Source organism: Gossypium raimondii, chromosome 2 (genome assembly GCF_025698545.1).
Source record: "Gossypium raimondii isolate GPD5lz chromosome 2, ASM2569854v1, whole genome shotgun sequence".
Lineage (NCBI taxonomy): Eukaryota > Viridiplantae > Streptophyta > Magnoliopsida > Malvales > Malvaceae > Gossypium > Gossypium raimondii.
This window is the reverse complement of record NC_068566.1, coordinates 42,208,847-42,234,790: the sequence shown is the minus strand read 5'-3', so window position 1 is coordinate 42,234,790 and position 25,944 is coordinate 42,208,847. Positions and strand designations below refer to the sequence as shown.

Below are 25,944 nucleotides of genomic sequence, written 5' to 3'. Positions count from 1 at the left end.
ATCATATATCTTTTAAAAATCAAAATTAAACCAATCAATTCTATTAAAATGAAAAAAATATTTATCTCCACATAAAAATCCCAATAACTAAATACGTGAAGGATTTTATAAATTCATAGAGATACGAATAGTGAATTATATAAATTGAACTTTTAATAGAAATCAAGTCAAATTTCAAAAGAAGTTTATTAGATTAACTTACGTTACCATGGATGAGAAGTTGTGATTATAAACATTCTTTGTAATGAAGAAAAGATATCATCCCCAAGCAAATATCAAAAGTAAATTTTGAGAGTGAACTTACTTCTCAATTTCATATAGATAACGGTATCAAATCTTTCATCATCCTTAAAAACAAAAGTTAAAATAAGTTAATCAAAACAATGATAACGTATAATGAAAGAAGAATGAAAAATAATAATCGATATGAAACATTAAATAAAAGAAACTTCCGTAAAAAATTTTCATATTGCCATCAAAGATATTGAAAATCATGAAGGATAAAGTTGATCGTCAATAAAAGGAACTATCACTTTGAGCAACATCGTGCTAATAACGTGTTATAAAATAAAGAGAGATGGAGAGAATAAAGAACAAATAAAATATGAAAACATGAAAACAAAAGGAATGTACTTTATTGGTCAAATGGATGATTACAATGTTTCTTCGTCTCTATTTATAGGCATAAAAGTATAAAAGAAGTAGAGATCTAATTCTAATAACTATTAAAATTTAAAGTACATTAAAACTTTATTTTAATCATAATAGACATCTACTTAATAAGATATTCATAACAGAGGAATATTTTAACATTTATATTCTCCAGTGGATGAATAATTTTAAATACATAATTTAAAACAAATTATATGTTGTATATGTAAAAAGTAAAGTGCAAAAAGCTAAAAAAAATCTCAAATTTATATAAAAAAACCAGTTACATATATTAAAATAAATATAAAATATTTTATAAATTTATAACTGCATTAAAATTTTTTTTTAAAACGCTTAAAAGTTGAACTTACCAGGTGTCAAGCAATTATCCCATGGGGATTTTTTAATATATATGGTAGAGATGTTAATTTCATATTGCAAATGCTCATAGTCAAAAGAATAATTCATAAGAGTGAAAATGCATTTTGTTTTTGCTTTTATTTTTCTATTGAAAGTGCATTTACTATTTAGGAGAATCCATCAAAATATCTATATTATTAATATGGTGTTATGAGTTAATCAGATACTAATTCAAACGTCATTTTATTAAATGATTATTGTTATTATTTTAATAGTCTTTTACCTTTTCATATTTTTATATAATTTTTAAAATTAACTAAAATCAACATATCTAAGGATTCAACCCGTTACCACCGCACCCATATTAATTCTTGAATACACTTTTTATAAAAATAATTTTAAAATAAAATATTTTCTGTATATCAACCCATATTTATTATATGTTATATTTAAACCATATGATATTTCTAATGTATTCTATTTGTCTTATAAGAAGTTAAACTTTCGATTCCCACAGTTCAATCAATAAATTAAAAGGATCATAAAGATATTAAAATTTTAATAAGATTATATTTACCCAAAAATAAAAATAATACTTGGGACAACATGGCTAATCATTTAGCAAAATTCTTCACATTTAGGTCCACATAAAATGTTTATTAATAAAATTCCAAATTAACTTTACTTATTATTTAAAAGAATGAAAAGCAACATCAACAAACCACCCTGCTTGATTAAAAAATCTCCCCAATTTCTCTTTCATAATCTGAATAGAAAATACCTCAAAATCAAATGGCCTCAACAGTTGCTTATACATATAAGTTCCTATTGTAAACAAAAACACACAAAAACAAAGAGTGTCTCTGGGATTTAGTTAGTTTGTAGTTCATAATGCTCCTCCAATGAAAATGGAGTGTTCCTATTTTCATTTTTTTCACCCAAAATTTCAATTCGGATTTCATAAAAAAACCATTCGAACAAAACCTTGCCCCGACAAGCTTCAAAATGCAGCTTTAACATAGGCAGACTCTTACCCGACCAGAACCAGTTGCGGTTACTGATGCCAAATTGACCTCGTTAAGGGATCCCTTTCAAAGGACTCGAAGATCCATTTTCTGTTTGTTGTGGAGGAGTGGGAGCTGGTGACACTTTCTTCCAGAAGGTTTTGGAGTACAAGGAGCCAAACACGATGATCTGATCAAGGCATCAAATACATAATCAAGCTTTCGAAATCAACTAGAATGTAAAATATGTGTGTGTTTCGAAACTTACCGCCCCAATCCACTGTTCCCAGCTAAGGGGATGGCCGAACCAAATGCATGACAGCATGATGCTCACCAGCTTAAACAACAAAAAAGAGTTTGAAGAATCTCGATTCAATCAGAAATATAGCATTAGGAGGAAATGAAACAATAAACTTGACGGTACCTGTCTTGTGGTCATTATGGCAGCAAATGTGAGAGCACCAAATGTACGAATCGTGTAAGAAATGAAAAATTGACTGGCTGTTGCTACCTATAACATATAGTCACCTAACTTTAGAACCCCACAGTAGGTATTTCCCAATAAGTATTGGACAATCAAAGAAGAGTATGGCTGACCATCCTATAATCAGTTAGAGACTATTAAAACTAGAACAGTTTTAAGCGAAGATCACTTACGGTTGAGAGTAATACAATATCAAGAAAACAATCATTGTGGCGATAAACAAAATCTACAGCTAGCAGTAAATGTCCCTGAAATATAAGACCTAAATCCAACAGAGAAGAGTTGATCACGAGTAATCAATCAGTAAAATGCAATGGAAACAAATCAAACATAAAGGTAAAAACAGAAGATCGTTTCTATGTGCAGGTAGAAGGAATTTTTACCTGTCAAGCTGAGAACGCAAGAACACAATGTTGTGTAGAATATCTGATTGTGTATTTCCATATCATAGCCTTTGAATAATTTATCTTGGAATGTGCTTGTAAAACCATCAAACCTGCGAAAAATAGAAACTAGCATCTATGAAAACTATTTCTCCAAAAAGCACTCAGAACAGCAATGCTAGTTCAATTGACATTAAAGAAATACTTTAGCCTAAAGATCCTTGGTAAGAAAGAGCAGATTTCACAAATAAAATTGCAACCAATGTAGAAAATCAGTAATTGTTATTTTGGTCTTATAAAGGTACATATATCACTTTATATTTCAAAGATCCAATTACAAAAAGGATCAGAAAGTATCTTTTATAGTGAGAGGAACTAAGTTTAGGTCGATACCCAAGATAACCAACCATCAGAGAAATGCCCCAAACAGTATTTTCTCTTCCTTTGCCATATGGACTAAAATCAGTTCCTGCCTACAATGAAAGCAGAATTAGTTCGAAGAGAAACAAAGTTGTGGCACAATCTAGAAGAAGCTATATGCAGTTAAAAGAAAATCACTTATAGCAATGCATCACCTGTGAAGGTAACCAATGTCTATTCATAATTCCATGGTTCAATGCCTTATAATTTAAAATATATATATCCTATAGTAGCCTCCATCCACCAATCAAGCTCTTATATAAAGAAATGAAGACCCATTGAGAATTATCACTGGCATTCAAGGCCTAAACAACCGTGAAGAGAACAGAGTGAGAGTTGTTGACAAAGACCAGAATTTTACCGGAAATAGGATAAATATCGAACAACCTAGGGTCACCAGAAAAGCCACCAAATAGTCAAAACCCTTATATTTCTTCTGCATGATGAAAGTGCCCCAAATCTGTGTGGAAAAACAAAATAAAATAAGATGACTTTGCCACTTGAGACTGATAAGAAATAAGGGGAACTAGTATTGAGCTTGAAATAGATGAAATTTAAGTCCAAAAACTTGTGCAATCACTTGGATAAATCAAATACATAAGCCTTCATTATTAGTCATGCAAAACTTACCATAACAGGTATCATTTTTGCACACTTAGCAAGAGTCTGAACCGGAAAGCTTACATACTTGAGGGCCTGAAAACAGAAATGTTGTCACTAAAATTATTATACCATAACTGCATCTAAAGGATAAGGGATATAGCTTTACCTCATATTGACATGTTGTGGTTAGGATGTTTGTTACTGATACAAGGCAGTACTTATAGACTGGAGCAACAGGATCCAATGCCTTCTTACTTGCCTAGAAAAAGACCCAAAAAAAATGAAAATATGTCTGCCAATCTTGCCATCTTCCTGTGAGATGGTTCATCACACAGTTGTAGCAACTTCCGAGTAACAGTTACATACCACTAAAGAACCAGCAGAGACCGCAGATGTTGTGATGCGGTTGCAGAAAACAAGAAATAACGAGTACTTAAAATATTCTTTGTTTACCCCATAAGGAACTCTCATGATCTTTTCCTGTATGAGAGTAAAACTTCCATCAACACATTGCAAGAGAACACAACTAAACCATTTCGTAGACAATAACTACATGCACATAACATGAGCAAAGATCATCATGCTACCACTACCAAATAATCATACTTCTTATAATTAATAGAGTAAGACATTAATGGCTTAAGTGTCTTCTCTAGTATTCTTAGTATTTATTTAGGTACCCTTTAAACTAGAAAAAACCAACTGCTTTCATCTGGAATTAAAAGCCAAATCTTCAATTCTAATATAGAGAAACTCACCCAAAAAAATGTAACATACATTTTAGCGAGGAAATATATAAGAGTCGTTCTGATATATCATCAGCACTGCTAAAATTCCCAATTTTTATTTTCATATTCAAATTTCCAAACAATCAAAGAGTACCCAGATCCTCCATTTGCATAAAAAATAAACCTCCTGGGCTTGCATGATTTACTAAAATCAATCGTTTTAGAAGCTCTAGACAAAGATATTAAAATCTAATGTTTCTTTCTTGTAAACAGTTTACATTCAGAAAAGACATTTAATTAACTTTTAAAAGAACCCAAAATAACAATCTTTTTTAGGTAAAAACAAACAATGCAATTAAAAATTAAGAACAGAGATCCTATTATAAACAGACAAAAGCAACAAATAAAGAAATATACACCATTTTTTTAAAAAGAAAAACGAAGAACCTGTAAAACCCCATAGATGACAAGAGTAATCAAGATTCCACTGACAGCAAAGACCCATTTCCATAATTTGTTCTCCTTCACCCCATCCGCCGTCGGCAATGGTTCGGCCATAGCCCATTCAGCACTAAATCAAACCAATTTTAGTTTTTTTTTTCTTTATATATATATTTTTTAAAAAAAGAACTTTCAGAGAAAATTAAAATCACCTGAAAAATGTACGGAGTGATCTTGGAGAAAAAAGATCGGGGACACGTGGAAGAAGGAAGGGAACTGAGAGAGTGAAAGTTTTCAAAAAGATGAGGAAGAAGCGGAAACTTAGGAGTGTTAAAACAAACAATTGTCGTTTCAAGCTTTGGGGAGATCGGAACTAGAGTCGTTTTAAGCCGCCGCGCCGCCGCTTCTCTCTCACTCTCAAGTGTAAAACAAAAAGCTATTGGCGTTTTCTATGGATCCTAGGGACTGCGGTAAGATGGTAGAGACTAGAAACCGTTTAACGCAGCTTATTTTTTTTAAAACTAAATTCAAAGTGAAGAATTATCTTCACATTTTATTTAAAAGTTAAATAATGTGAAATTAAAATATATGAACTAAATCTTAGTAAAAGATCAAAATTATAAGAGTTAATTGGATCAGACATCCAAAACTATCATCTTCAATCTAATTTGGTTTCCATACTTTAAATCATTTTAATTACACCCTAAACTATCGATGTTATATTAATTAAGTGCTTCCATTATTAAAATAGTTAATTTTATTGTTAAATGTTATACCAAGTTTTATATGACATAACTTAAAACGAATATTGAGAAAATATAAGTTGTAAAATAAAGTAAAACCCTCAAAGTCAAGATAATTACCACGTACATTTTCACAATATTCATTTATTTTAATTTTCATTTTAAATTATGTCAGTTGAAATATTATGTCTAATTTAATTGTTAAATTAATAATGGAAAAACTTTAATATAGTCTCGATATTTTAAAAATATAATTACAATAATTTAATATTTGAGTTAACTCAGGGGATTTATTTTTTCTCCGTTTTAGAAAGAAATTATTTATCCTTTTGTCATTTCTCCAAGTCCAGAATGTGACAGTTTAAATACAGGATAAGGACTAAATAGATAATTAGGTTGAGCAAAGGAGATTAAAATATTTTCATTGTTTAATATGTTTGGATGGGGTAAGAAAATGACAGGTTTGCTTGAAACATAGAGGGCCATTCATGTCATTGTGATTAACATCATATGGATTGGCTACAAACTGAAATGCCATCCACAACTACAGCTACCCCTTCTATTCTTTCCATACAAAACACCAATAAAGCTAGTAGAACAGATCCCGCCATCTCAATTATATATATATTTCTTTCTTTTCCTCCGACTTTCATTCCATGGATTGTGCTTTATCTCCTCAGATCTTCATAAACACAAGGTATAAATTATATGGTACATATGTGAACTATGATTAAAGTTGTCCTGTTTATGTACTGAGATTACATGGTGGTTCATTTTGTTACAGATTTCCTAGGTGTTTGGCCATCAGACAAGGAGTTGAAATCAGGCTATACAGAAAAAGATGGTTGAATTCTAGTTGCTGTGCTGTGGGGGTGTCTGAGATTGGTGCTGGCAACCTGTTTGATGATGGGTCCTTGAAAGGGTCTGAAAATGGGTCATTGTTGGGTGCACTTGGTGACTCAGTTTCACCACCATTTGGAACAGTGGATGCTGAAATTACCCCAGAAACCGTTGATTTCTTTGTTAGTGATGCAGAAGGTGATCCTGACTGCCCTTCTAAAGGATTCTCTTCCATTGACCAAGCATTGAATACAATACGCCAAGGAAAGGTTAGGAACCCCCACTGCCCTTCTAAAAGTCCTTTTTGTATGTATTGACTATATCACTCGCTCAATGCATTGGTTTTTTTTCTTTTAGTTTGTGATTGTTGTAGATGATGAAAATGAGGATTTTGAAGGAACCCTTATCATGGCAGCTTCTCATGCAACTCCTGAGATGATGGCTTTCATGGTAAAGCATGGCTCAGGCATTGTTTCCGTAGGTATGAAAGAGGAGGACCTTGAAAGGCTTAAGCTTCCATTAATGTCACCAGAAAGTGAAGACAAAGATTCTTCTGCCCCAACTTTCACAATCACAGTGGTATGTATGGTTTCTCGGTATTAGCATATTTGAAGCTTGCTGCAATAGTTTATTTCAAATTGTGTGCTTCGTTAGGATGCAAAAACCGGTACATCAACCGGAGTTTCGGCATTGGATAGGGCAAAGACTGTTCTTGCACTGTCTTCCCCGGAGTCGAAGCCTGATGACTTTAGAAGACCAGGTCATATATTTCCTCTCAAGTATAGGAATGGTGGGGTTTTAAGAAGAGCTGGTCATACTGAGGCTTCGGTCGATTTGGTCATCCTCACCGGTTTAAGGCCTGTTTCAGTTCTTTCAACTGTTGTGGATCCAGAGGACTGTTCTATAGCATCTTTGCCATTTATAAGAAAGTTGGCTTTGGAGCATAGCATACCAGTTATTTCCATAACTGATCTCATTAGGTAAGCTATCAAAATATGTCTTGCTTTCTCAATGTGACTAGGTAGTTTCAAGTTTTAGCTACATAGGCTCTATCCATTGATTTACTTGAGACTTGAATGACATTGCTTATCCACCCTAGATACACTGATATTGTTAAAGATCTAATCGCATACGAAAATGATGAGCTCGGTTACATAACACAAGTATGTTACTCATAGAAGGACCCTATACCAGAATCTGTGGAAATTTTGTGCTTGTTGTGTACTATTGCCTTCTCAAGGATTAGTTGCAGGCTAATTTTGGGCTGCTATTTTTGAAGGTACCGGAGAAAGCGGGAAAATCTCGTTGAAAGAACAGCTATTTCACGTCTGCCAACGAAATGGGGTCTATTTCAAGCATACTGCTACCGTTCGAAGCTAGATGGAACAGAACATATAGCAATTGTTAAGGTAAATTCACTTAGTTTTCTTTATAAACTTAAAGCTGTCCAAAAAGTATGCCAAAGCTGATACTCTCTTTTGCAAAATAGGGTGACATAGGGAATGGACAAGATGTTCTTGTAAGAGTTCACTCAGAATGTTTAACCGGAGATATATTTGGATCGGCAAGATGCGACTGTGGCAACCAATTGGATTTGGCAATGCAGTTAATCGAGCAAGCCGGTCGAGGAGTTGTGGTTTACCTTCGAGGTCATGAAGGGCGAGGGATCGGACTCGGTCACAAGCTGAGAGCCTATAATTTGCAAGATCAGGGCCATGACACAGTTCAAGCCAACATTGAACTTGGTTTAGCTGTTGATGCTCGTGAATATGGTATTGGTGCCCAGGTTAGTCTCCATACATCAATTTTAAACATGTTTTCTGCATCATTTCGTTATCGTTTCAATGAACTGCAGATTTTGAGAGACGTAGGGGTTCAAACCATGAGGTTGATGACTAATAACCCAGCCAAGTTCACAGGCCTGAAGGGTTATGGGTTGGCTGTGATTGGAAGAGTGCCTGTTTTGACACCCGTTACAGAGGAAAATAAGAGGTACTTGGAAACAAAACGTACCAAGATGGGTCATATTTATGGCTCTGATCTCCAAGGACCATTGGCTCCTTTTATTAAACCATCTGTAAACAAGAAAGAATCATCTGATGGGGAGCCAAACCCTGAATAATATATACATATTCATCTTGGCTTCTGCTTTAGAAGCAAACGTGATTCACTTCATATAGACACAAAATTTTCAAAGCCAATGGATACAACATTCTTTTATATATACATGTATATGTTATGCATGCTTATACATCATTTGAATAACTTGGGTATTGAAGACAATGGGCATTGATGTACTTTTTAAGTGTGTGTTTATCATATTCAGCATGGGATTTTCATTCCCCGCCCCTCATAGATTTCAGAATATTTTGAAGCCAACAATAGCTGCATTGGCATGTGAAACTTGCTAAAGTGTTGAAGTGAAGGAGGTTCTACGCTTCAAACATTTTAGCTTATCACACGTAGCATATAGAAGATCAAACAAAATAAAAATTAAAGTGACTTGGAAAGATATCATATATATATATATATATATATATATATATATATATATATATATAATATTAAAAAAATACAGGAGTATCTATAGAATCATTGAATTTCAGGTTAGTTCTTTGAATTCTAAAATGTTTTTAATTATATTTAATGTGGGTCTCGTTTTTACAACTAAGTTTTAAATATGATTTTTTATCATTTTAATTAAAATTTATTTACAATTTTTAATGATGGGGTATAAAATTACATTAACGAGATATTTAAATATATCAATTTTACACCTATAATTATATTTGTTTTATTGATGATGTATTAACACATCAATTGATAATGATAATTACATTTGGTTTATTGATAATATATGAAATCGTGTATTAATATTATAATTACATTTTAAAAATAGTTTCATTAATCAATAAGGGTATTAAATATTATATGATAATCACGATGTATAAAGGGTTCAAAATTGCAACTAATATAATATCATTATCGATTAATTATTACCGGTTTTATATTTTTAACCTATTAATCAAATATAATTACAAGATATTTTAAAAAATATAATCGTGTATATATATATATTAAAAGAAGGTATGAAAACTTTAAGTTTTAAAATAATTCATTTTTAAATTATATTTAAAGGGATCCTATTTTTAAGGTGTCCACCGTCGGTAACAATCCATTTTAATTTCTAATATCATACTTTTATGGAACTACATAATTATTTAAAATAAATTTAAAACTTTTAAAAATTAAAAATTTAAAACTGTTTAAAATGTCTGTTTTAAAATAAATTGTTTAATTTTTCAAATTTTATAAGTTTACTTAAAAATAGTAAAATATATTAAAACACATTACAATTTATTAATTAAAAATTTAAATTAAATATATTTTTATTGTACTTTAATTAAATAAAAATTCATTTAAGTGAAAATTGGAATTTCTTTTAGAAATTTTTGTTCATTTAAATTTTTCAAAATTATTAAATGTAATACCCGAAAATTACTACAAGAAGAAAATAGGTATCCTTGATAGTAAAATAAGGAAATAAAGTGACAAAAGGAAATTTTAGTTATGGCAACATTGGGAATTATATTATGACATATTAATTCAAGAAAGGATTAAATCGCAAAAGTGAGAAAAGTTTTGTTGCCCAAGAGTAAATACTCAAAATTTGAGGGATTAAAGTGTAAATACAAAAAATTTGAAGGACCAATAGTGTAAATATTTTAAGGGTGGAATAATCTAGAAACTAAGGAAAATGGATGAATTAGGATCAAATTGAAAAGGTGAAAAATTTTAAGGGACTAAATCACAATTTTACCAAATTAAGTGATGACTCAATGATGGAATTTTAAAGATTATGAAGGGCAAAATGGTCAATTAGAAGAGAGAAATCTAAAAGATAATGATGATGTTGGAGATATTTTATATTAATTAATTAAATAAATAAATATTAGTTTATTAATATTTTAATTTGATTTTTAAATGATATTTTATTATTTTATTAGTATTTTATTTAGTATATATAAGAAAAGGAAGATGAAGAATCATCCATTCCACCATATTTCCATGCAACTAACGTGAGAAGAGAGGAGAAGAAAGAAAGTTTTACTTTCTTTACAATTTGGTCCTTCCACCAAAAATTTACCATTTTCACCTAGAAATCAAAAGAATTTCCATAGCTTCCAAGAGGGAAGAATAACAAGGAGACAATGGGGAGCTAGAATATCAAGTTAGATTCAAGAAATAGAAGCTGGAGGAGAGAGAAAATCAAGTTTAAAATTGAAATCAATAGCACAAGATAAGAACATCAAGATTTCAATATATTTTTAAGTTGGATATTATTGAAAAAGCATAGAAATAATGTTATAGTAGAGCTTTCTTATATAAGGTCTTATGTTCTTGATATATTAGTGAAGAGAAATAAGTGAAAGTGATGGGAAATGTTATAGAGAAAGGGAATAAGGGAGTTATACACCTAGTAATCAACATTTTGCACTAAAACAGTTTTGGACAGCAGCAGTAGGTTAACTTTGAAAAATCACCATAAATTTTGGAAATAGAGTTATAGTATGAATAAAATATGGAAATAAAGCTTATTGAGTCTAATTTCTCATAGAAGAAACGGTGTAAGTAATGGAATTGTAAATCATGAGATATAATAAATTTTGTGAGACAAGGTCAGAATGAATTCGGGTTCCCCTATTCTGATTTGTAAAAATCATTACAAATTGTACAAAAATAATTATGGGTTATAATTTATATGTTTAAAATCCTTAATGAATCTATTTTCAATAGAAACAAATGGGAACATCATCCGAATTCTGTACAAAGAGATAATTCTGTACAAACAGTGAAACAGGGGAAACTTTAAAGAATAAACTGTACTTATTGGCTAAACCAAATATTCTGAAAATTTTATGGTAAGAATACATGTGAGTCTAGTTTTAGAGAAAATTTTCTAATCTCAATTCGAAGTTCTGTAGCTTAAGATATAATTAATTTAGTGACTATGACTCAAGTGAACGACTTGTTATGAGTAAACAAGTTAATAGTGGTATTATGTATATATCAAGGATGTGGAATGGAGTGGAGGGGAGGAAAATATATGTGAATATTCAGCTAATATGAGTTTATTTTAAAATAGCTAATTTACATGTTTTAGGTTTAGGGACTAAATTGAATAAAAGTAAAATTTTAAGGGTAATTTTGTAAAAATGTCAAAAAGTGACCAAATTGCATGAAATGAATTTTTTATTATTTAAATTAATAAAATTAATGAAATATTAATTTATATCAAGATTGTGTGAAAATTTGAGGAAAATAGAAAATTACCAAAATGTCCCTAAATTTTGGTATTTCTATAATTTAGTCTGGTAAGTTCGTGTAACTTGAATTATATTCTTAGATGATTGAAATATATATATTGGATTGAGAAATTGATTTGAATTGTGAACATGAGAAAATTGTGAATTGAATGAACTGAAAATGAAGCTTTGAATTACATGAGTAAATATCGGGTCTCGTAGGCCCTATTTGTTATGAATATAATATTTCGAGGATATATTGTAAAGAATTATAAAAGTATGTTAAAAATTTGAAAGTTTTAATTCGGATGAAATTTTGTAACTCGGTTTAATACGTATGCAAATGTATGTCTTCTAGTAATGCCTCGTACCCTATTCCGGCATCGAATACGGGTAAGGGGGTGTTACAATGTGACATCGCCAGATTCGGTCATAACGTTTAGACCGGGTTTAGGGTGTCATATTAAATATATTTTAATTTATAAACATAAAATTGACCTATGATGAAAATTTTGTAAAAAATTATATTTAACTTATCACATGTAGTAATACTGTAGTATATAGGAAATCAAATAAAAAAAATTAAAGTAACTTAGAAAGATAAAAAAGAAATGAAAAAACAAACATCAAATAAGATTATGGGTAAAATACCAATAAAAGCCCTCTTTTTTAAAAACTTACTGAAATGGGCCCTTTAAAAAATTAATTACAGAAATGGTCCAATTCTCCGAAAACGCATCCACGTCAGCGCGTTGTCAGGTGACGAGGCAGGAAAGCGCTACCTCAAGGGAGCGCTTTGCCTACGTGGATATAAAGCGCGCCCTCAAGGACGCGTTTTGCCCGTGACTCCTGCTGGTTAGGGTTTTGGGTTTTTGTTTTAGGGTTTAGGGTTAGGATTATGTGGTTTTTAAGTTTAGGATTTTAAAGAAAAAATTAAATAAATAAGGGATTAGGGTTTAGGGTTTATTAATTAAATTAATTATAAATTTTTCAAAATTGTATTAGATTTCGTGTTTATGGTTTTTAAAGAAAAAATTAATTAAATTAGGGTTTAGGGTTATTTGAGTAAATTAATTAAAAATTTTAAAAAAATTAGATTAAGGTTTAGTGTTAATTTAAAAAAGCTCTCACGTGGACGCGCTTTTGCTACAGTAACTCCAGAAAAAATAATTTCGAGAAGACGTTTCTGAGCAAATAGTGTCAAAAAACGCTTTAAGCAGGATGCTTTGTCAGCAAAAGTACTGAAAGAAGCTCCCACGTGGACGTGCTTTTGCTACAGTAGCTCTTGAAAAAATAATTTCGAGTAGACGTTTCTGAGTAAATAGTGTAAAAAACGCTTTAAGCAGGATGCTTTGTCAGCAAAAGTACTGAAAGAAACTCCCACGTGGACGCGCTTTTGCTACAGTAGCTCTTGAAAAAATAATATCGAGTAGATATTTCTGAGCAAATAGTGTCAAAAACGCTTTAAGCAGGATGCTTTGTCAGTAAAAGTACTGAAAGAAGCTCCCACGTGGATGCGCTTTTGCTACAGTAGCTCCTGTTTGGCCTGAGGCTATAAATGAGACAAATTTTTTTCTCAGATTGCATAAGTTACAGCAAAAAAAATTTAGAAAGTCTAAGAAGGATAGAAATTGAAGATGAGTGAACGTATTAGTGCTGTTATTTACTATAATGGTGATGTTCGTCACACCGAGAACGGTGTTGTTTTTTTATTGGAGAATACAGTGCGACTGGTTTTTAACCAGAACATAGATTTGACAGAACTTCGTAAAAGAATTAGGCATAAAATATTTGGAACGACGCCAATGAAAGTTCTGTCTATTTCGTATCGATTTTATTTTTCTGTTGATCCAGTGACATATTACTCGTTCGACGTAAAAGGGGCTCGTAGCTTGGAAGCAATGGTGCAGACTCATCTCGCTAGTGGAGCACCCTATATGGAGTTATATGTATAATTTACATCGTCAAATGATGCACTTGCGACTGCTGTTCGAGAGGTATACACGACCCCTGCCCGACACTCGGTTAGTGGGTTACAAAATACGGAACAGCCCATATTTGGTTTCGGTATGGAATACACATCCCCTGCAAGACACCTTGTCAGTGGATGAGACATGCACCACGGTAGGTCGATGTTTGATGCTGGAAATACGTACTAGGGAACGACATCAACTTCTAGTGGTTGGCAATCTACATCCAATTGGGGACGTTATGAAATGCCAGAAGAAGGGATGATGTACTCTCTACGACGTCCACTAGTGAGGGGACCTCGTATTGTAAATGATGGTGGGTTAGAAGATGACTCCGATATGGATCCACCTCGAGAGCCTGGGCCCGATGGTGCAGAAGTTACATTATTTTCTAAACCGGTGCCTATTCCAACCGAACCTGAAAATGTTGAAGGGGGTTCAGATGAAGATGAAGATCCGCTATTCAGTGCATACTTACCTCCAGCCCACATGTGTAATGTCGATCTATCTGCAGATGATGCATTAGGAGTTTCCAGATCTACCACACAGGTTGCGTGATCGTACAAGTTCAATACTGGATTCGGGTGAATTTGAAGTTGGTAATGAGTTCTCCAATAAGGATAATTTTATTGGTGCATTGAAACAATATAGCATCAATAACGGCGTTAACTACCACGTGGTTAAATCCAAAGCTAATAAGTTTGAGGCGAAGTGTGCAGTGCAAGATGGTACATGTTCATGGAAAATCTACCCCTCGTTCAGGAAAAGAACAGGGTTGTGAGAGATAAAAAAAGTACAAAAATCCACATACATGTGCTGCAGGTACAGTATTTAAGGTTTCTGAATAATACTGTTATTATGTAATGTTGCATTATTTAATGTACTTCGTTGATAGGTATTTCACAAGATCATCCCAAGATGGATTCAGCTATGTTAGCTAGCTTGATACTACCCACGGTGAAGGCAAATCCCAAGACTTCAGTGTCAGTCTTAATTGCCAATATTCATAGCCAAATAAGGTATACGCCATTTTACCGTAAGGCTTGGATAGCTAAGCAGAAGGCGTTGGAGAAGATGCATAGTAGGTGGGACGCTTCATATAATGAAATATGGCAATGGTGTCAAGTGCTAGAGAGATACGTCCCAGGTTGCATAACAGACTTTGAAACGAAACATGCGTACTACAAAGGCTGATGGCTACGTGGATGCCAAGTGTTCAAACGCCTGTTTTAGACCTTTAAGCAATGCCGAGACACATTTTCATACTGCAAGTCATTAGTACAAATTGACGGTACCTTTATATTTGGTAAATATACCCATCGGCTATTGCTAGCAGTGGCACGGGATGACAGTGGGAGAATTCTTTCAATTGCGTTTGCAATAACACCAGATGAGTCAGCTGATGAATGGGATTTCTTTCTATTTAGGTTAAGGAGGCATGTGTGCCCCCAACTTGATATCTGTGTTATTTCGGATCGGAGCACCGAAATACTAGCTGCAATTAATCGACAGGGAAGCTCATGGCAGCACACACACCATCGGTATTGCCTAAGGCACATTGTTTCCAACTACTACAGGTAATATCCATCTAAGAGTAAACGACGACAAGTGACTAACATGTGTATTTAGTCTCTATTAATATAATTTTGTTTGTCATTTTGAATTTATTCTAAATGAAATAGTGGTATGTAATATTTGCTATGAACTTATATTGGCAATGTATGAAATAAATAAAGATCGTTTTCATGAGATGTTGGCAGTTTTGCGTTCAATTAACGGCGAAGGCGCGAACTACCTTTGTAACATACCTTTTGAACAGTGGGCACAAGCATATGACGGCGGCCTACGATATGGTCATATGACCTCAAACCTGGCTGAATGCATAAATTCTGTTCTAAAAGGAATGCACCATCTACCGATAACAGTTATGCAGGTCAGATGTAGGGAGGTCATGTATGGTACAGTAAGGTAGTGCAAGAAATTAACAAGGCCAAGGCACGGGCGAACATCATGCACACAGTGTGTCACGATCGAGACAACCTATAGTTTCGCGTGACAGAGTTTGACAGACCGCACCAAGGTGTTATTGGCGAGCAATATCGTGTACACTTGCGAAATAGGACTTGCGACTGTGGGATGTTTTACGCACTTCGTTATCCATGCGCTCATGTAATTGCAGCTTGTCAAAATCTCAGTCTGGATCTGATGAGTTATGTCGACGAAGTGTACAAATTAGAAAACATGTACAACGTTTGGAGACATGTTTTCCCATCGGTCCAAGATGAACGTAAGTGGGCGCCTGTAACGCTTACTCCCTTTAAGCTGTTATCGGATAAAGAATTGCGTCACAAACCAAAGGGTTGACCTTGCGCGACTAGAATACGTAACAATATAGATATCCGAGAAATAGCCAGTCAACCCAAGTTGTGCGGATAGTGTAGGAACCCAGGCCATACAAGCCGATCATGCCCAAATCGCAATAGTGGAACGTTGTTGTAAAAAACTTTGTATTATTTATATTATTTTAAATCAAATAATATGGAAATATTCAGAATATTGACTTATTTAAAAGAAAATCTATTTTATTAAAAATATTAAAGTAAATTACAATTACTTTATTCAAAAAAACGTTTTATTTTATTAAATGAAATAATATAGAAATATTCAAAATATTGTGTTATTTAAAAGAATTTCTACTATATTAAAAATGTAAAAGTAAATTTCTATTTTATTACATGAAATAATATAGAAGAATTTCTATTTTATTACATCAAATAATATCAAAATATTCAAAAGGTTTGTACAATATATTAAAGTAAAAATCAATCTCCGTACCAGCCGGATTCAGTGCCACATGGCGGTCGTCAACGATTACGCGCTGGATTCCTCTTTTGTCCAGCTTCCGGTGAGGGTTGTGGTTGCTCCGGCGAGGATTCTGGTTCCTCTAGTTGGGGATCTGGTTGTCGGTGTTGGGACAATGAGCCACCTTGATAGAATAGTGACTATGGAGGTATTTGCATCACCAGCTGTTTGAAACTCATACAGTGATGGGGATTGGTAAAAATAAGAGCTCCCCGACGGCCCCTCACGCGATCCCTCGTGCGATGGTGGCCTATACATTAGCGGTCTATTCGGCGTAATCGAAAATAGAGATGAACCGAGCCATTGACTCCAACTTGCCATAAGACTAGAAAAAGGAAACATATAAGGGTTAGGATACATAAAAGGGCTAAGATACGTACCTAGCATCATCTGAAAAGGCTGTGCTGTAGGTGTCGTCGGTTGAAGTGTTAGGCTAGGTGACTGTGTCGGTGCTGTTGCTGGGCCTGGTGATTGTGTGGGCGTTGTTGATGGACCTACATCGTCGTCCCTTCTTCTTAGATTTAAAGGGCCATGTTATTCCCTTTGGACACGCAATTACCGTTGCCTCTCCTCTTCCAACAGTAAATACGACTTGCTATGGATCCTAAACCATGGTATATATTTCGGTACGCACGCTAACTCTAGAACGATGATCGGTTCCCGAGTAGGTATATAATCATACCGATCTTCCCATATTTAGATGTAGTGTGACTAGAATCTCGGCTAATCCGTATGCAATTGCCGTAGGTCAATTTTGTGATGATCATCCAACACCTCAGGTGCCACGGGAATCGGTTGCCAGAATCTAAATTGTCGTAATACTTTGTCCGACTAGTGCATCTCTACAGTCGCAAAGTTGACCAATGAGACTTTCACATGCTAAGCGTTTGGATTTTGGAAGCACTCATCCGAAATTATTGCCTGAATTGCCGGATCCTCGTATGGTGTCCATTGAAACTATATAAACATGATGGAAATATTAGTTATATACATAATACATAATACCAAATACTAAATACTAAGTACCAATCGACTATCTCATGATGGAAATATCTATTTTATTTAATACTTACTTGTGCTTTCGACCGTTGGTCTAATAGAAGCCGTATATCTTCAAGAGAGGTAGGTAATCGAGCATAACTTGCCGAATGGTTCCACCTAATTAAATAAATTTTTAGCATTCGATTATATTTTAAATCTACGTAATAATTGTAAAATCTAATATAAAATTTACCTCGTTATGAGTGGGAATGAATACAAGTGGTCTACTCGAGGACGTAAAAATGGAAAGCAAAACCGTGCCCATGACTGCAGCAGTGATAGGCAACCTCTGATTTTCGCTTTATTCGGTCATGTCGCCCCGCACATCTCCCGGTACAATGTTGCCAACACGGCAGGCCCCCAACTAAATTCACCAGCTGTTCTAAAATCAACAAGTTTCAGCAGTCATCTTAGATGTACAAGGTTCCGTGACAAGTCCGACATTAAATAACCTCCAATTATCTGAAGAATGTATGCCTGAGCATATCGAATTTTTTCCAGTTCGGTAGAATCATCATCCGGCTTCCGGAATGTGTCTCGTAACCAACTCATCTCGAGCCGACCTCCGTTAATATTCTCCAGAATAGCACCCAAAAGCTCATAGCATACCGCTCCCCAATCACCTGATTGAATAGAACCGGTGACCGCGTACCCGTCCACCGGTAATCTCAATTGCAAATTTACGTCTTCCAAAGTGATAGTGCATTCTCCACATGGAAGATGGAATGTGTGCGTCTCGGGTCTCCGCCTCTCAATCAATGCACTGATGAGTTTCGGGTCCAACTTGCATCCTCGGCCTACCGTCGCCACGTTCCAAAAACCCGCTTCCCGCATGTAATTCTCTACCAACGGTGATGGAGGACCATGCATATTATGGATATAACATTGCAATATCCGATCTACAGACTTTTATAAGAAATAATAAAATAAAAATCATTTAAAATTGCATAAATAAAAAAATCTTAAATAATATTTAAAAATTAAATTTAACACTTACCGTTTTCATTTGTTCGACGAATATGTGCTTATTATCGAAATGAATTAATTCTCCGGCCATTGCTAACACGGTCAAATTTTTATGATTTAAAAAAATTCAAAAAAATTAAAGCTTTTTTTTTAAATAATTAAAAAAATTAAAGCTTTTTTAAGAGGAAATTGAGAGGAAATTGAAAGGAATTTGAGAGGAATTTGAGAGGAATTTGAGAGAATATTGGAGAGAAATTGAGAGAAAGGATTTAAGTGTGAAAAAATGAAAGGGGGGTTTTTATAATTTTTTTTTTACCGTTGTGGGGGTCATCAACGGTAAAAAAAGTAGCTGTTGCTACTGTTCACGCGCGGGCAAAACGCTTCCTCAAGGAAGCACTTTGTCCACGTGGACAGAAAATGCATCCTTGAGGGCGCGCTTTATGTCCACGTAGGCAAAGCGCTTCCTTGAGGAAGCGTTTTCCTGCCTCGTCACTTGACAACGCGCTGACGTGGACGCATTTTCAAGGAAATAGGGTCATTCCGGTAATTAATTTTTTGATGGGCCCATTTTAATAATTTTTAAAAAAATAGGACTTTTATTGTTATTTTGGCCTAAAATTTTCTTTACTATGGTAAAATAGCAAACAGCTTTTATTTTGAAATAAAGTTTTCTTTACCATTAGATTTTAGGTGTACCCACTTCCACCCTCCACTCTCATAAAAAAATTACTTTCTTATTAATGCCATTAATCTCTATTTAGGATTGTTAAAATTTGATTATTTTGATCGATTAAATCGATTGTACGGAAAATTGATAATCCAATCAAGTCATATGCTGTCATAAAACCAAAAGAGAATTGAAAGAGTAACAAAAATCAATTAAGAAACCTGGTTCAATCGAATTAAAGCTAGTTTAAATATTTAATTTTTACTGTTTATAAAATAATATTTTTGTTTATATTATATTATTTTTATTTTTATGAATTTTATTTTTTTAAAAATTTTAAATTTTCATGGTTAAAGTGTGAACTATTCATTTGTGATTAATTTTAATAATATAAATATAAATTTGAAGCATTTTAAATTAGAGTTGTGTAAAAAAAGGTTAAAATATAAATTTGTCACTATAATATTGAAATTAGTCATTATACTTTATTTTGATTAATATTTGACATTATGCTTTGAGAATAAAATTAAAATTTCCACACAAATTTTATGTAATTGGTTTTACTAAAATTTTGTCACTAAATTTGATATTTAATTAAAATTTACCAAATAATATTTGTTGAAACCGTTTTTTTTAAAACAAAAATTTAGTTGTCGACTTTAAAAATAAAACTGGAATCGCCACCGATCCTTTATTGAGGTGTGATCGGCTCACCTTAAAAATTATGTTGGTCTACGAATTTTGAGAAAACGAGTTCGGGAGTCAGTTACGCACGAGGAAGGGTTAGCGCCCTCGTAACGCCCAAAATCGGTACCAAATTGATCGTTTAATGTCTTAGTGTCGAAAGTTAAAAAGATTTTAAAATAAGCTTGAATGATGAAATTTGCAAAAGGATAACCAATTGTTCAAGTCATGTAAAGAAATCGAGTCCCAATACGTTAGGGTACAATTCCTCATAATCCCCGAACTTTGAATATCACTTTTATTTTATGCGAAAATCTTCATTTCGAGAAAATAACAGGCCACACCCAATACGTTAGGGCACAACAAATTAAGTTCCCAAAAATGATTTTTATGCTCATGCATTTTGAATAAAGAATATTCTCGGTCATTTAAGATTGACAAAGAAAATCAGAACCCAATACGTTAGGGCTCAATTTCCCTTGAAAATCCCAAACTTTGCCTTTATTCAAAAAAAAAGACCTTTGAATCAAGAAGATAACATTGATGAATGGTTAAAACCAAAATATATTTTAAAAGGGTATGTTAAAAAGTTTATGTATAATATGGTACAGATATTTTAATTTACAACATACATGAATAAATATTTGCAAATATATATATATACAAATACAATATAACAGTAAAGTTGCAAACATATCTAACACACATATATCTAACACATATATACAAGTATACATGCAAATAGGAGGAATGAAATGTAGCCAATAAAACAAACAAAAACATGTATTAAAAATAAAATAAAAGTATATAAAAAATGCATATGTATATATTTACAGAATAAAATGTATAACTGTATACATAATATAAAGTATATAAAAATAAGAAAATAAAATAAGGATATAAGGAAAACGTATGTATAAATATATGCATGTATATATTATATAAAACAAATGCGCATGTGCATGTATTTTACGGAAAACATTTTTTGAAAATGAAATTCACAAAACATATATGTTTTGTAAAAAATATGAAAGCAAAAAAAAAAATAAGAAAAGAAAATTATATATATATATATAATGCGCATGTATAAAAAAACCAATATATGTATAGAAGTATATATATATATATATATATATTATATAAACGTGTGTAAATGTATAAGAATAATAGAAAAACTAAAAAAAATTAAAATGACTAATGAAGGATTAAATAAAAAATAAAAGAATCTTAAGGGCCGAATTTAAAATAAAATTTTAAAAAAAAGGGTCACTTGAATGCGCGCGTAACAGTGGAGGACCTAAAAGGGAAATTATCCCGTCCTTCCAAAACGCTGCGCAGTTATGGGCCCAAATTGAAATAAAAGTAAAATTTGCGGCTCAATTTAAAAAACAAAACATGTTTAATTGAAACGCATCGCAAATGGCAGGGGCTAAATGCGCAATTGTACCATCAAAAGCAAGAACGCGCGGATCCTCCCCTTCGGGTCGGGTCACCGCGCGGGTCTGCTTTATGAAAACGGCGCCGTTTTGAAAATATCACTTAAACACAAAAATGTAAAAAAAAAAAAACAAAGTTTGCTGCAGAATAAAAAAAATAAAATAAAAAAAGAAAGGGTTGGCTTCGAAGGTAAGCCCCTCACCCTCTTGAATATATTTTTTAACAAATAAGCAGAAAATAAAAAGAAAAAAGAAAGAAAATCCGATACTCGATTCACCTTTGAAAGAAATCTTTGTATTCCTCAATATTTTCTTTTGTATTTCTCAGTATCCACCCCCGTCCTCTCTTTTTACAGATTTTCAAAGGCTTTTATAGCCCGAAAAATCGAAAACAAATAAAAGATATATGCTAATTATTTTTGCTATTTTATCTCAATCGGACTCTTTTGAGTCATTCTTTGCAGTGTCGTCTTGTGAGCAATGCTGCTGTGGAGAAATCGGCCCGAGGCGTGCGATGCTTGGGACGTCTCTTTGGAGACTCACTGGGGCTTCTGGTTGAACATGAGGCTAGGGTTTCAACAAATTAATTTTTGCTGGGCTAGGGTTTGCAAATCGGTTATTGGGCCTGTATTGGGCCACCTATTTGTTGGGTCTGACCTGTTTTTGTTTAGTTTGGACCCAGGCCGATTGGGCCTTATTACAATATTGATTTTGATGAATTAAAAATAAAATATAACAAGAAAAATATTATTTGAAATATTTTATTTTAATAATTAAGAAATTAATTTATTATTTATTAAATATTAAAAATTAATAGGTTGACTTAGAATTTTTATTTGATAAAAGAAAAAATTGTAAGTTTAATTATAAATATTTTATCAATTGTTAATATTATATTAATTTATTTTATAAGTATTAAATTAATATATTAATTTTTATTAAATTTTATCTTAAATTATTTTAAATTGAAATTGAATAATAAAATTTTATATAAAAAAATTTTAATGTCAAAATTCAATCAAATAAAAGTAAAGTCGTAAAAATTAAAATAAATTTAATATATAATGGTAAATTTATCTTTAGCTTAAAAGTACAATATCAAATATCAATAATATATATATATATATATATATATATATATATATATATATATATATATATATATATATTGAGTTATTGACAAATTTCAACTTTCAACTAAGATATGATAGTAGACTTGCATATTAAAATATTTATTGGATAAACTACACTTGTCATCTAATTATTGGTAAATTTATTTTGATCATTTAATGATGAAAATTTACAAAATAATCACTCAATTATTCGGTTTTTCATTTTGGTTATAAGAGCAACTTTAACCCTCAATATATATACATTGCTTCAATTTAGTATTGATTCTAAAAATTTAACTCTCAACGTTTATACATTTTATAATTTAATTTTTTTTCAAATTTGATTTTCTTTACGATTCTTTCACTTAAAAAGCTAAAAAATAATCTATCAAATAAACTTGATAAATATATATATATATATCAAAATGAAAATACTCAAAATCCAATATAATAATTTTATATTTTCCTATTATTTCAAAATTAACTTTCAATGTCACAAATAAAAGTAAAACTGTAAAAAAGAAAAAGAAAACATGGGTAAATGTTGAGGTTAAATTTTTTGGACTCTAAGACTAAATTAACACAATTTATAAATATTAACAGTTAAAGTTGCTATTATGCAAATTTCAAAAGTCATCAAGTTATCTTTCCATTAGTAATTTAATGGTTGGTGACTAAAAAGAAAAAAATCGAATATTAAGATGATCATTTTGTAACTTTTTATTATTTAATAACCCAAAAAATACTAATAATTAGGTGACTACTACAGTAATTTAGATTCGTGTATTATTTTTAAAATTCAGTAAAAATAAAAAAAAATAAAATAAAAATTATAGAGCACCAGGCCTGTTATTGGTTGGCCCTTTAATTATAACCCATTGGGTTTTATCGAAATTAAGAAGCCCTTTTATATAAACCCTAATTCCCGCTACACCTTCTCCAGCAAACCCTAGAGCCGCTATCTTCCCCATCTACAGGTCTCTTTTTCTTTCCCATTTCCTTCTGTTTTGTTATATTGATTTCAATCTTATTTATTTTTTGTTTTTCTTTTATTGGTTTAGGGTTTACAAAGGGATTGAGGCAGCTGTAACCAATGGCTCCCAAGGGTATTTGCTTTTGAATTTAGCTTTCACTCCTTTTCTTTACTTTGTATTTTGTAATGCTTGTTCCAGTTCTGATTGATATATTTAATCTCTGTTTTCTTTTTTCTTGTTGTTTGATGCATTGAGTATATGTTTTTTTTTTCTGTACTCTTTTGCTTTTTAAAAAAAAAATCAAAATGAACTGTTAAGTAAGCTTTTGATTTGTTCTTCTTTACTCTTTCCTGGTGTTGGATTTATAAGGATATAGAATATTACTGAATAGTTTGTGTTATTTAACATGTATATGCATTTCATTGCTTTGGAAATTTGGATACGGGGTTTCCGTTTTCCCCCATTTTCCGTTAACCGTTTTCATTGGAAGTGATATGAACTTGTGATGTCTCTCAAGCTAAATATATCATCTTGGCTTAGTTATATAGATTCAATGATTGGGTTATTATGGTTTATTAGAGGTGATAATGGTTCGGTTTGGATAGGTTTTGGAAAAAAAATTGTGATTGCTATGCAGTAATTTTGGTTTTTAAAAGAACCAAACTGAATTCTGCTGGATCCGATTTTTTTGTTTTCTTTAAAGAATATTTTTATATAGTATTTTTAGTTTTTTTTTTCACTAAATCAGATGTGAAATATTTATTCTTATATTATAAAAATTATAAATTAACTAAAAGATAAATTTAGGCTCGGTTTGGTTTGGAAATTTGAACTTAAAACTGAAACAAATCGAATACATTTAAGTAATAACCGATTCGTAACACTAACTAGGGTTATTTTCTGTATTCTAGTGGTCCCTTTGAATATGTCAATTGATAGAGTTATTTAAAATTTAACTTAGGTGATATTTGTAGAATATGGATTTTGCAATGGTAATGGACATACATGACTCAAGTTCCTGCTAGAATTAAAACCTATTCTTATAATGGTGTTTATAGCTTCTATTCGTTAATTATCTTGATCGTTGCATATTATGCAGTTGAGAAGAAGGCAGATGCAAAAGCACAGGCCTTGAAGGCTGCGAAAGCAGTGAAATCTGGAGCCACTTTTAAGAAGAAGGCCAAGAAGATCCGAACAAAGGTTACGTTTCACAGGCCAAGGACCTTGAAGAAAGATAGGAACCCGAAGTATCCACGCATTAGTGCCCCACCGAGGAACAAGCTTGACCATTACCAGATTCTCAAGTTTCCCCTCACAACTGAGTCAGCCATGAAGAAGATCGAGGACAATAACACTTTAGTATTTATTGTTGACATCCGTGCAGACAAGAAGAAGATCAAAGATGCTGTGAAGAAGATGTATGATATTCAGGCCAAGAAAGTGAACACCTTGATCAGGTATAGCTTTATATGTGCTTATTAACCATTTTTTATGTTTCATGAGCTAGTTTATATCTTTGGTAGCTATTTTATAGCTTAGTGTATTGTACTGTTTGATATAATCATTTCTGCTCAAGTTTGTTGACTTGTAGATAATTTGACACTCATTTGGCAACTTTTTTGTTATAAAAGCACATATGGAGAACTGAGAATAACAATGCTTTGAATTTTTGTAACAGAATATGCCCTAAATAGTTGCTTATGATTGTATTCTTCAATTGGGTTTCTTGATGACCCCAGTTTTGTCGAGTCATGTTCCTAGGCGTGCATGAGCCATGCACCTTAGGACCAGGCAACCAAAGGGCGCCCTAAATGAAGTAGACCACACTTTAGAGTTTGTTAGATATGTGGATTCACACATGCACACAGATCCACACATACATATCATGCTTTACTCAGGCCGGCTTTTTTCTTGCATCCTGTGCCCTTGATAAATATTATGTGTTTTGTGTACAAATATTATGTGAACATTCTTCTTGATGTACATGTTTCTCATGATTCAGGCCCGATGGCACAAAGAAGGCATATGTTAGGTTGACGCCGGATTACGATGCCTTGGATGTTGCAAACAAAATCGGAATTATCTAAGCAGTTGGCGACTACCTTGTTTTGAATGCTTTATTTTTTGTGTTTTGTTGCAAGGTGAGACTGTTATTTTCAGATTCAGCTGGAAGATTTAAGCTTAGTTTTTTTGTTTTTTAAGGTTGTAATCTTGCTTTACTGCCACTTAATCATCTTTGGTATAAACTTAAGTCAGAAGGTATTGAGCA

At 32.4% G+C, this 25,944-nt stretch overlaps 3 protein-coding genes across 4 annotated transcripts; 2 read left to right on the top strand and 1 right to left on the bottom strand.

Annotated features, from left to right (window-relative positions):
- Positions 1–1,741: 1,741 nt before the first annotated feature.
- LOC105788892 (UDP-galactose/UDP-glucose transporter 5B) lies at positions 1,742–5,594 on the bottom strand. Its single transcript, XM_012615961.2, has 12 exons — positions 5,287–5,594; positions 5,081–5,204; positions 4,272–4,385; positions 4,072–4,164; positions 3,933–3,998; positions 3,664–3,762; positions 3,276–3,355; positions 2,883–2,995; positions 2,673–2,761; positions 2,440–2,526; positions 2,284–2,352; positions 1,742–2,205 (listed from the first exon to the last, which is right to left on the bottom strand). The coding sequence occupies exons 2-12, from the start codon at positions 5,189–5,191 to the stop codon at positions 2,089–2,091; spliced, it is 1,038 nt and encodes a 345-aa protein (XP_012471415.1). The 5' UTR covers positions 5,192–5,204; positions 5,287–5,594; the 3' UTR covers positions 1,742–2,088.
- A 744-nt stretch (positions 5,595–6,338) lies between these two features.
- On the top strand, positions 6,339–8,883 carry LOC105788890 (monofunctional riboflavin biosynthesis protein RIBA 3, chloroplastic). 2 transcript variants are annotated; one of them, XM_012615959.2, is made up of 7 exons: positions 6,341–6,514; positions 6,602–6,926; positions 7,015–7,236; positions 7,312–7,637; positions 7,937–8,066; positions 8,147–8,443; positions 8,513–8,883. In XM_012615959.2, the coding sequence occupies exons 1-7, from the start codon at positions 6,474–6,476 to the stop codon at positions 8,777–8,779; spliced, it is 1,608 nt and encodes a 535-aa protein (XP_012471413.1). In that variant the 5' UTR covers positions 6,341–6,473; the 3' UTR covers positions 8,780–8,883. The 2 variants fall into 2 exon arrangements, with proteins under 2 accessions (XP_052483512.1, XP_012471413.1); XM_052627552.1 differs by having other exon boundaries at positions 6,339–6,514; positions 8,147–8,883.
- A 14,704-nt stretch (positions 8,884–23,587) lies between these two features.
- On the top strand, positions 23,588–25,944 carry LOC105788889 (60S ribosomal protein L23A). The gene is made up of 4 exons (XM_012615958.2): positions 23,588–23,678; positions 23,763–23,807; positions 24,775–25,132; positions 25,678–25,944. Exons 2-4 carry the CDS (start codon positions 23,795–23,797, stop codon positions 25,760–25,762), a joined length of 456 nt encoding a protein of 151 aa, XP_012471412.1. The 5' UTR covers positions 23,588–23,678; positions 23,763–23,794; the 3' UTR covers positions 25,763–25,944.